Source organism: Stigmatopora argus, chromosome 4 (assembly GCF_051989625.1).
Source record: "Stigmatopora argus isolate UIUO_Sarg chromosome 4, RoL_Sarg_1.0, whole genome shotgun sequence".
NCBI classification, from domain to species: domain Eukaryota; kingdom Metazoa; phylum Chordata; class Actinopteri; order Syngnathiformes; family Syngnathidae; genus Stigmatopora; species Stigmatopora argus.
In genome coordinates this window covers 20,809,531-20,821,060 of record NC_135390.1, presented here as the reverse complement: position 1 = coordinate 20,821,060, position 11,530 = coordinate 20,809,531, and the positions used below count along the sequence as shown (strand labels likewise).

The window sequence follows — 11,530 nt, the reverse complement described above, 5'->3', positions numbered from 1 at the left end:
TCCACATTTCGATTTCGCCCGGATCGAATACAATTGAACACACGCATGGGGAAGTTGCCATAGATATCATATATGAAAACTAGATACGATACGTTCAGTAAGACAATGTGGACAAGCGTACTTGCTTAGCGGCCATTTTGGGTCGGAGACGTCTGCAATAAACAATGCCAATTACTTACACCGCCCCCAACTTTAGATATCTAGCCCTCTATAGGTGATATCTACGGTTGCCATAACGCAGAAAACGTCAACGCGAACTTTTTTCCAGTCAGCAACCTTTGCTGGAGTTTTATTGAAAATAGCATCATTTAAAAAAGATGAGCGAGCACGCAGAATCCCTTCTCAAATATGAAACCCCGGTTTCGGTTGGAAAAACGACTGTTAGAAAATCAGGAAAGGTAAGGTGACAATTTTTTTCTCATTGAGGAAAACTGGAAAAAAAGAGAATGATTTCTAACTAATTCTCAATTATTTTACATAAAATCGAGTCTTGCCATTAGGTTTTTCTTTTTCCCAAATGTTAGTGTACAATTGAAACATATTCGGTGAGGGAAAAAAAAAACTTGAGAACGCTTCTTTAAGCGGAAAAAATAGCGTGTGTCAAACATATGGCCAGTGGGCCAGAAGCGGCACGCTAAGGGGTCCAATCCGGCCCGCGGGTGTACATACAGAATTACGTAAATCCTTTTTTTTTTCAACTCGAGCGCTGTCAAACTAGAATATTGCAAATTAAACTGACTTTGACACCCCTACTCTACAGGGACGTCCGTTTAAAGTGAGCCAACTTCAGCCACCTGACTTGCCTGTGCCCCCTCCCCCTAAAACTAAAGCAACCTCACCTGAAAATGCGGAAATTCTCAATGTCATCTTTCCACCCAGGTAAGTCATATCTACCGTATTGGCCCGAATATAAGACGACCCCCACTTTTTCAAGACTCAAGTTTGAACAGCCTTTTTTGAACACCAAATTCAATTTTAGACATAAAATAATGACAATTATAACAATATATTGGAGAGAAAAAAACATGTTATTTTGCCTTATTTAAATCTTGCAAAAACTGTCTCACATCTGAACATTTCAATATGTCAATTAAAGTGCACTCACATTTATAAATGAATGACTTCTGGTTTTTGAAATGTAAATTAACCAATCTACTACTACAGTAATCCATTGAATATGCCGGTTAATGTAGACCAGACATCATAAATTGAAAAATCGCCAAGTGAGGTCACCCCTATTATAACTACCTTTTTTTTCATCAGTGCTGAGTCATAGTAGTTGACAAATTACAGCGTGGATTTTCACATTTTTATGAATTAAAAAAAAAAAAAAAAGTAATTAATAGCGGGAAAAAAATTGCAAATTAGTGAATACGCCATAATCGAGGGATTACTGTACTGTGATCAAACAACAAAAGTGCAATAACTGCATTAACTATCAAAGTGTCCAACATTGGTTTTAAACATATCTGGCACTATCTAGTAGCATTGTGAATGGGTAAAATGTCTAGACCCCGAATGTAAGACGACCGACTTTTTCAGCCTTATTTCAATGCAAAAAAACACCATCTTATATTCAGGCCAATAAGGTATTCCTTCCCACGTGCCGTTTTTCGCCGTCAAAACCACATTGTACGTACTTGTAGGGAGTGGACGGAGGGCAACCAGCTCTGGACTCAGCGGGCATCCACCATTCCGAGTACCCGGGCCGACGTGGTCCACCTGGAAGAAGCGCTTGACAGAAGGTTACAGCAAAGGCGGGCTTTAGAAACTGGGATCTGCCCGATTCGGCGGGAACTGTACTCGCAGTGTTTCGGTAACTCACCCAACGGAAACCATTTTTCAACCCTTTCGCTGCCTCCCATTCCAAATGGATTGGACGCCTACTAGCAGAAGTTTAAAAGTGCAGGTGAACATCTTGTTTTTGTTTAGACGAGCTCATACGACAAGTGACCATCAACTGTGCCGAGCGAGGCCTCCTGTTGTTGCGGGTCCGAGACGAGATCCAAATGACGATTACCGCCTACCAGAAGCTTTACGAAAGCAGCGTGGTGTTCGGCATGAGGAAAGCGCTGCAGGGCGAACAGGACAAAGTGGACATGCGGCAAAGAGTAAGCAAAAAAAAAATCTTCGAATCTGCACATTAGGTTTGACTAAGTACAATTGAGCTGCTTCTACAGCAGAGAGACATGCGAGTGACATGTGTCCTAGTATTTTGACTCAAGCATGTATTGTAATTTTCTGGAAAAAAATGGATAGAAGAATGCAAAGGACTGAAAAATGACCCTATTTTCGCCCATCTGTAACAAAAAAATATGATGACCGAATCAAGGATATGGCTTATATGTACTTATAAGCTACATAAGTCTTGAAAATTGTAAATCAGGGGGCGGCTTATACGTGAGAAATTGTAAAATTCACCAATTTTAAGGCTATTTTAAGGGTGCGGCTTATATGCGAGTAAATACGGTAGGCGGATATTAGGCGAGACCATATGAAGACTAGATGTCAAAAATATCACTAATATAAAAACATGAAAAGGGCTTATTGAAAGAAAACTAACGTACACATACAGAAAAACCTCACGACAGAACCGAAATCAGAGACTACAATTTTTATCAAATATGTAAAAAAATGCACAAGAAAACGATAAGAAAAAGTCTTGTCCAGTCAAGTCAATACATTTTATCATAATATATGTATTACCGACCAAAACTTTTTCCCCCAAAACCATTTTTCTCAAAAGCATATATTCTCTTACATTTTAATTTTAGCAGTATTTTTTTTTACATTAAAACACAGAAATACATTAGTCTATTTCCATTTAAAAATGCAATAGAATTTAAGGAATTTTTACTCCAATTTTTTTCCCAAAGAATATTTGAATTATTATTTTTAAATATTGTCCTAATTTAGTTAATAAAAAAAGAAACACTGTAAAAACTCTGTATTCTGTAGTCCTCCATTTTTCTATAAGTCATTAAAATTCCTCGTTAGTTAAAACAATTTTTTGCAGGCTAACAAACCGACTTAGCGGGCCCAATGTGATCTAAGGGAGACTTTAAAGACACGCCCCTTTTCCCCCTTTTACACGTTTAGATCGCCGATTTCGAAAAGGAGAAGCAAGAGCTAATGAAGCAACTCAACGAGCAGAAAGCCCAACGCGTCGCCGACGAGAGGCTAACGGACGAAAAACGGGAAGCGCAGGAGAAAAAGCACGCGGAACAGCTTCAGTTTCTCAAAAAGACCAATCAGCAACTAAAGGTGACGAAAACACGTCTTCCGTTCGCTGCTTCCTTCCCAATGCTAACGTTTGTATTTCCAATTAGGCCCAGCTGGAAGGGGTGCTGGAGCCAAACAAGTAACTTTCAAAAATGCTTGTATGTGAAAAATGAAGGCCAGATTTTCCCCAAAAAGCAACAAACTTCCCCAAAAAATTATGTTGCTTCTATTTAGGGAAAAAAAGTTTTGTTTTGTTTTACTGTATATAGTTTATTGCTAGCTTTTAGCGCTTAGCTCTCTTAGCTTTTCTTCCCTCGGACGTTCCTGGTTGGTTGTCTATGGTTTTCTTGTTTTTGTTCTTGTTCTTCACGTTGTGAGTTTCGTAGTAGCGCGAGCCCACTTTCTTCGACCGCTGGGCGCGCTCCAGCGCCCTTTTCTGTAGGGGAGAAAAAGAAAAAAAAAATCATCACTAAAATATGGATTGATCACATCGTCATGTGTTTAAGTCTTTCGGTGCCGTTGACGATGATAGACGTCAAATCGTGCGGCTTTTTTGTGTTAATTGAAATGAGTTTGTCACCATTTTAACCGGACAACCAGCTCAAATAGATTGGACGTCTATTGCAGTCAATGGCAGCCAATGAGTTTATATAAAAGAAATGTAAGTGGGATTTTTTTGTGCCTTTTTGGATGTTAGTTTGGGTTGCCGGGCAGCTTCCTCGTCATCGTCGTCCGCTCTCCTCTTTCTGTTTCTCTGTGTGGCAGCTGGGGAAAAATAACATATCTTGTTTTATTAAAAAAAACAAGGCTGATTCAAGAATAATTACTTTTTTTAAGGGCCAACAGTAAAAAAATAATCATTTAACTAACTTTAAAATTACAGCAATCCCTCGATTATTGCGTCTTCACTTTTCACAAGTTCACTACTTAGCGATTTTTTCCGCTATTAATTATGAAAAAATATATATATATTTTTTAAAGTTCATAAAAATGTGAAAATCCACGCTGAAACTCGCTACGGAAGCCACTTTTGCTACAAGTCCTCCAATTTTTAACGCAAATGCTTTGCATGTAAAAATTTCAATAACAACTACATTTGGATTAAATCAGTGATTCTTTCAGACACCACTAGAGGGTGCCAGTGTATGAAGGCGGTTATGTATTTTGTGTGGCTGTTTGTTAGTTAGTATGTTGGTGTTCAAGATAACTCGAGAATGAATGAAGGGATGATCATCAAATTTTCAGGATATTTTTGTAAAGTGAAACAGGAAGAGGTGATTACATTTTGGGGATTATGAGGAATTTATGATAACTTGATAATGGATTATTTTATTTAACTCACATTTGCAGTGTAGATGAGATGAGAAGAGAAATGTTCATACATAGAAACTATTTTGATGCTTTGAATATGTCTGCTTAGGCTGAAGTCTCCTCTCTCAGACTGCTTCTCTAGTTGCTGATTTTTACATTAAAAAAAAATCATTTGAACAAACCTGACTATGATTTTTGTGTGTGTTGACCCTGCATTAAAAGTGTATTAAAATCTGGACAAAATCACAAATAATTTAAATCCCTATTTTTCTGCTCCGAATGAATCATTTTCTAATTTATAGTGATTATTACATACCTTTATTTTGCGCTTGTTGGATGCCTTTCAATACTTGATCTGTATCAGCTTTAGGTATCCTGCATAAAAACAAACAAACATAAGCACATAAGCAAGGAAGGTTATTTTCCACTCATTTAACAACTATTATATTAAAATGAATGAAAATAAATAGCATTGGGATTAATGTCTGGACAGTGACAGGACACACAAAACGGATAGATTGATCCAAAATGATTGGACACCGATGCCCGTCAGCGTTCACCAACCTGATGGCGGAGAAGCGTTTGGATTTGGCTCGGTCCAGGAACTGCTTATACTTGGCGATCTTCTCGTCCAACTCCCGTATCACCTTCTTGGAGTTCTTCTCTTCGGCGTCCGGTTTCTCTTGGACTGCCGACTTCTCCTCCCCCGCCTCCGTCCCCTCTTTTCCTCCTTCCTCATCCTTATCCTCATCTTCATCTTCTTCGCCCTCGCCCTCCGAGGCAGAGATGTCCAAGTCCGGCATCTCCACGGGTATTAGGTCCTCCTCGTTGAATTCGGGCGCCACGTTGATCTTGCCGAAGTTCTGCCGCACGTTGGACAAGATCTTCTGGACTTGCTCCTTCTTCTGCTCCTGGTCTTCGTTGGGGACGGGTTCCGCCTCCGTTTGGACTTCCTGCGCGCTTTCCGCTGCGGCCGGGGCGGCGCTTACTGGCGCACGTTCCTTATAAAAAAAAATAAAAAAAAAAAGTGTACCATGACATCATCTGTATGTGGTGAAATACAAAGCTTAATCAAACTCGGAACGTGGGCCACATCCATGCCAACTAGATCTCATCTGGGCTGGACGAGGTTTTTTGGGGCCCAGAAAGCCCACTTGATCACACAACTCCCAAACATCCGGTTTTGTGGAGAAAAAATATATATAGGCCGCATTTGTAACTAAAAAAAAATGATGACTGAATCAAGGGTACGGCTTATATGCAATGTTCCCTCTAATTTTTTGTTTGTCTGGGCAGGAAGACAACCTCCCTGAGCACACTGAGTACCGACCGGTGTGAGCAACATCATCATTGCTCGCTATGGGCACACACCAGTATCACACCTGCCATAAGCAAGTGTATGTCTACTACACATAAATGATTAAGTAATAATAAAATGTAATGATTAATATCTATGAATGGGCGGCCCGGCGGATGAGTGGTTCGCGCGTCGGCCACACAGCTAAAAAAAATTTAAAAAAGGGATTTTATTTTGTGCGCTCCATATGATTTGCTGTGCGCAGAGAAGACGACAGTAGTGCGTAGTTGCGCACGCGCGCAGCTTAGAGGGAACATTGCTTATATGCGCACAAGACTAACAGCGTTGCTATACTCTTTTTCACCATTTGATGTAGACAAATTAACATTTACTATTTGTTGGTTATTTTCTGTTTTGCAGTAAGAAAACCACCATTACCGGATCAATTAATTCCTAGTGATATTGACCCTAATAATGTGCTTTTGATTCATACAGTATCTCAGAAATATGATTTTTCTTAAGATTTTCCCTTCAAAGCAACACATTTGTACTCCCTATTAAAACCATAAATATGGAGGTGAAAGTTGTGACTCAAGGGGCGGCTTATATGCGAAAAATTGTAAACTTTGACGATTTTAAGGCAATTTTAAGGGTTGAGGCTTATATGCGAGTAAATACGGTGAGTATTCAATTCTGTACGTACAGTAAAAATGAGCTACAAAATGGCCGCGGGCCAAATTAGAGTCCCTAGCGTGCCACTTCTAGCCCGCGACCCACATGTTTGACTCCACTGTTTTAATCAGTAGCCAATCCAATCTAGATGTGGTTTTACCTCTTCTCCTTCAGGCCCCGGAGGTTTCACAAAGAAAGGGATACGCCCACGCTGCCAATCATTCAACACCATTTTGGCCACTGTGGGAAGATCCGGTTCTCCACCCTGCGTGATAAAATTGGTAGATTGAATATAAGTTTAAACAGATGACAACAAAAACAATGGAAACATTTAAATATTTGAATATAAATAAATCTTTAATGTGAAAGATGTGGATTTATTTTAAATGTTTAAAAATAATAATACATAAGATAAAAAGGATCATGTTTAAAATATAATTACTACATATGCAAATTTTTGGGAGAAAACAGTGATTTAAAAATACCTGAAACATCTGAATATTATAATAACAATATGGAAACCCCTATAAAATGTTTTGTGTTGGGGGAAATAATTAATATTAAATAGGGAGCATAAACGAATAAAGATGTACTGTAATAAATAATGAAATGCAAATTCAATTTTGAATTACAAAACCATTTTAAATGTGCAAAAGTCAATTCACAACTAAAACTGCTCCAATGGTTACAAATGCAACACTGCATGGACTAAAAATATCTTCCAAATATTAAAATTTCACGAGTTAGCTCAAAATGCTAAACAGCATCAAATAACTCAGCAGATTATTTCAACTAGCCATAAAATATGATCACATAAGATCTTAATGTGAAGGGAATCAAATCCTCTAACAATCAATTTGAAGTCATTTTTTCCCCCAAGCCTCATTTTCTGACCTTCAGAAGTTTGCCGCTTCGGAAGGCCAACTTCTCCAGGAAATCCTCGGGCGAGCTCCACGAGGGGATGCGGTACGTCTTCTGGATGTACTCCGGCTTGGCTCGTTCCAGCACGGCCTTAATGTGGTCCTCGGGGTCCTTGATCTTCTCCACTTGAACCTTGGCGGCGAGAGGAACCAAATGTAGCAAATTTGAAGACACAGAGAAAATAAAACGGAAATCCAAGCGAAACGTACCACTCCCTTGAGAACGATATCGGTTTCGCTGTCATCTGAAGGGTAGACCACACCGGGACAATCAATGAGGAAGATCCTTCTCATCAACGTAATGTATTGCCACACCTGGAATGCGGCCATTTTTGTTACATTCAAGCATGTTAACAACAGTTAGGAAGTCGTGTTTACCTTGGTTTCTCCAGCGATGGGCGCCACGTTGCAGACTTTCTTTGAGCGCAGCGTGTTGATAACGGAGCTTTTACCCACGTTCGGGTAACCGATGAACCCGACGCTGATTTGTTTTTTGTCCGTGTGGAGCTGCGACGGGGGAGAAAAAGTCAGTTTTCACGTGAATTGGCTTTTTGGAGAAGGCCTTTTCTGCCTGGTGTTTATTTACCTTGCCAAACTGTCGGAGGAGCTGAATAAGGGAGCCTTTACCGAACGAGTTGGTGAGGCTGGCGTGGAAAGCTAGCGTGGGGTACTCTTGGGACAACACCGCAACCCAGCGTTTCTGGTTTAAAATAAATAAATAAACAAGATTAGTATTTTATTCAGTACAGTCATACCTCTACTTAGAAAATTATTGGTTCCAAGACATTTTTCGTAACTTGAAAATTTCGTAAGTAGAGGTGTACTTTATATGTAAATTCTCTCATTCATTCCACTGTGCTCACCCAACTACCAACTAGACCCTTTAAAATTGGTCAAAGTATACCAATTTTGTATGAAAAATGTGAGGAAACACAAAATGAATAAAGCATATGAAAATGTGCCCTGCGCCACGGAAATATCTCCCTATTTTATTTATATATATATATATATATATATAAGAACTGGATCAAAAGCCCTAAATATTCCATTTTTATAGATCTAAAACAATGTTTGATTTTTTTTTCTTAGTAAGGGAAACGTGTTTTAATAATTTGTTTTTCATTTCAAAAGATAGCAAAAAAAATTATATGTTCAATATTAAAGTGGAAAACTGAAAATATTTGTCTATTTTTAGATTTTACAAAATGCATTTTGAACCAAAAACTTGCAATTATTGATTCAAAAAGGGAAAAATCATGAAATATAATAAACATCTATAATTTTCATTTAGACTTGATCCCAAAACAGAAAGTCAGCACTCATCAAGTGGGCCAGATTTGGCTCCCGGGCCGCCACTTTGACACCCGTGCTCTACGGGGAGACAAAAAAAATCTTACGGTGACCCAAGTGGGGATGAGGTCGCACTTATTGAGCACAAAGATCAAGTGCTTCCACGACTTCTCCTTCTTGATGTAAGACTCGATGTTCTGCGAGCGGGTTCCCATGGGGTCCCTGGCGTCCAGCACTTGGATGACCACGTCTGACGAGTCGATGACCTGCATCGGTCGGGGGAGGAGTCAAAAAAATGGCAAATCCGCAATCGCGTAGTAAAAAACGGCCATTTCAACCAAACCAGACCTTGTACAGTTCTCCCCAAATCCTCTTGGATTGACCCTTTTTAAAGATCTCCTCACGAACGACATCCCTGTTGCAAGAATTTATTTATCTATTGTACATAAAAGTATTTTACTGACAACCAATAGGAGCCGGCCGGCCGTCCTTACCGAATTCCCGTGTCCTCGGTCACCAGGTCTTTGTCCTTGTCAGCATTGTAGCTATTGGACGACGCTTCAGCTTGGTCCAACAGCTCCTTAACATCTGTGAACATATGACTGGGCTTCTTCCTCTGAGATTTGGGGCCAAAGGTGGTCTCGAAACCCTCCGTGTCCAGAATGTGCACCTTTGAATTCTGTCCAGGCAAGCAGTCATATTTATTTACACTGAAAATTGAAAGCTATTCTTTGCTGTAATAATTCAGGTGTTACCGTTTTTTTTCTCGCATATTAGCCACCTCCGCGTATAAGCCACACCCTTAAAATTGTTGAATTTGATAATTTCTCGCATATAACCTGCCCCGCGCATAAGCCACACCCTTAAAATGGCCTTACAATTGTGGAATTTTATAATTTCCCTCGTATAAGCCGCCCCCGTTTCACAATTTTCACCTCCATTATCATGGTTTTAATATGGAGTACAAATGTGTTATTTTGAAGGGGAAAATCTTGAGAAAAATCATCGCACATGGTATTTCTGAGATACTTTTTGAATCGATTGCTGGATTGCACATCCCAAAAGGGTGTTGTTTCATTCTTAGACGTCAAAATAAATCTAGTTTAGCGTTTTATGTTTCATCTTTTCTCTATTTTGAAATAAATGACCATATGGGCCGCATTGTCTTATGTTATGGTGTTTTGTCTTTGTCACCTTACATTTTAGTGCATGTCAAGTCCAATTTGTGCGCATATAAGCCGTACCCTCAATTTAGTCATTTTTTTTGTGACAAATATGGCGTATACGCGAGAAAATATGGTATTCTTTTCTATAATAATTCAAGTGTTACGTTAAGGATGGGAAATGTCACAAAAATAATTTGTAGAAAAACGTGAATATATGCAGAACCTCTGCTCATTAGTAAATTGAATAATAATATTTTCCATCAACAAATAATATAACACTTGCTCTTTTGTACCAAAATATTCCTGTTAGGTTATTAAGGAGACAGTTTCGGACCTTCGCGTGACAATACTCACGTGGGCTTTAATGCGGGTGTGCAACAACGTCATGGGCACTTTGCTAGATTTCATCACGAAGCGGTACGGATTGTTCTGCACGGCTTTCATCTCATCTTGGAACTTCTGCAGGGACGCCTGCTTGATCACCCGCGTATTTACTGCAAAACAACATCTTCCAATGAAATCCTCATATAAGCCTCAGTGTGCTTCATATTTCAAAACAGATAACCTCATACCGGATCACAGATAATGGTCATAACTAAGTATAGATTCATGTTACAGAAAACATGTTAATGAACTTACTAAACCACTTGATGTTGGGTTCGACTCGAGCCACCGTCCCAGGATCCACAGTTGACTGGTACTGTAAGGGTCTGACGACTTTTCCTCTATCGTTACTGGCATAAACAAAAACAAAAGAGCGCATAAATCCCAGCATTTATGGCAACTCTACCATTGCACCCCCTGAGCGACTGCAGACACAAATAAGTTTTAATTACCATCTCTGTTTTTGTCTATACATATTCAGACGCTTGATAGTGGATCGGTCCCTCAAGTGTCCACTGCCAGGAGTCTTGGCCCGATCTGACGAAAACAAGCGATATTTTAGTCGAAATCGAATACATTCAATAACCTGTCAGGTTTTGGTATAGTCACTACAAATTGGATACATTGTTAAAATTTTAACATCTTTTTTAAAACATATTCTTCATGTTAAATGTCAGTGGTTCACTGTAAACAAACCGTGCGGCTAACACAGTTAGCTTACTTACCCGGGTTGCTACTGGACGCCGAGGGATTAATGGAGCTTTTCCCCTTGAACTGTGGCTTCACCATCTTGACGGTTTAGCTGTCAAAGCAGTTGAAGATACAGAAAAAATAACAGCACGCAAAAATACGTGCCAAACGGCGAAGTTAGTGCTTGTTTTTCCCCCTCTTGGGTCGACGTTGTGCGACACGTGTGTCAGGGAAGGGGAAAGGAAATACGTCATCAAAACTTGACACGGAGGAGGACCAAGGGCACCAATCAGGCAATTGCATGCAATGTTGTTGAATGACACTTAGTTCTGTTGTAGTTCTGAAACTGGGACTTTTTTAAGTGCCTTATTTTGTTTTTGTTGCATATTTTCCGAATTAAAAAAACATTCAACATCTGCCGTGCCTGTTAATCATTTAAATATCCCATATTTAGAGAGTAAGATAGTCAGAGTTACCAGCGTTAGTAATTAGCCGCCATCTTGCAACAGACCTCTTTTAGGTGTTTTACAGCGAACCTAGAATAAGAACCTATTTTTTTAAGTACGTATGCACTCCAG

The 11,530-nt window shown here is 39.4% G+C and overlaps 2 protein-coding genes across 2 annotated transcripts; one reads left to right on the top strand and one right to left on the bottom strand.

The window, feature by feature from the left end:
- The first annotated feature begins 283 nt into the window (after nucleotides 1-283).
- Nucleotides 284-4,673, top strand: dnali1 (dynein, axonemal, light intermediate chain 1). The gene is made up of 6 exons (XM_077599190.1): nucleotides 284-398; nucleotides 761-879; nucleotides 1,647-1,816; nucleotides 1,933-2,111; nucleotides 3,100-3,264; nucleotides 3,330-4,673. The coding sequence occupies exons 1-6, from the start codon at nucleotides 318-320 to the stop codon at nucleotides 3,363-3,365; spliced, it is 750 nt and encodes a 249-aa protein (XP_077455316.1). The 5' UTR covers nucleotides 284-317; the 3' UTR covers nucleotides 3,366-4,673.
- gnl2 (G protein nucleolar 2) lies at nucleotides 2,600-11,211 on the bottom strand. The gene is made up of 16 exons (XM_077599189.1): nucleotides 10,988-11,211; nucleotides 10,715-10,799; nucleotides 10,518-10,612; nucleotides 10,233-10,372; nucleotides 9,207-9,391; nucleotides 9,061-9,127; nucleotides 8,820-8,978; nucleotides 8,009-8,122; nucleotides 7,801-7,929; nucleotides 7,633-7,737; nucleotides 7,397-7,555; nucleotides 6,663-6,767; nucleotides 5,098-5,534; nucleotides 4,850-4,908; nucleotides 3,905-3,987; nucleotides 2,600-3,658 (listed from the first exon to the last, which is right to left on the bottom strand). Exons 1-16 carry the CDS (start codon nucleotides 11,049-11,051, stop codon nucleotides 3,506-3,508), a joined length of 2,139 nt encoding a protein of 712 aa, XP_077455315.1. The 5' UTR covers nucleotides 11,052-11,211; the 3' UTR covers nucleotides 2,600-3,505.
- Between the last annotated feature and the right edge of the window lie 319 nt (nucleotides 11,212-11,530).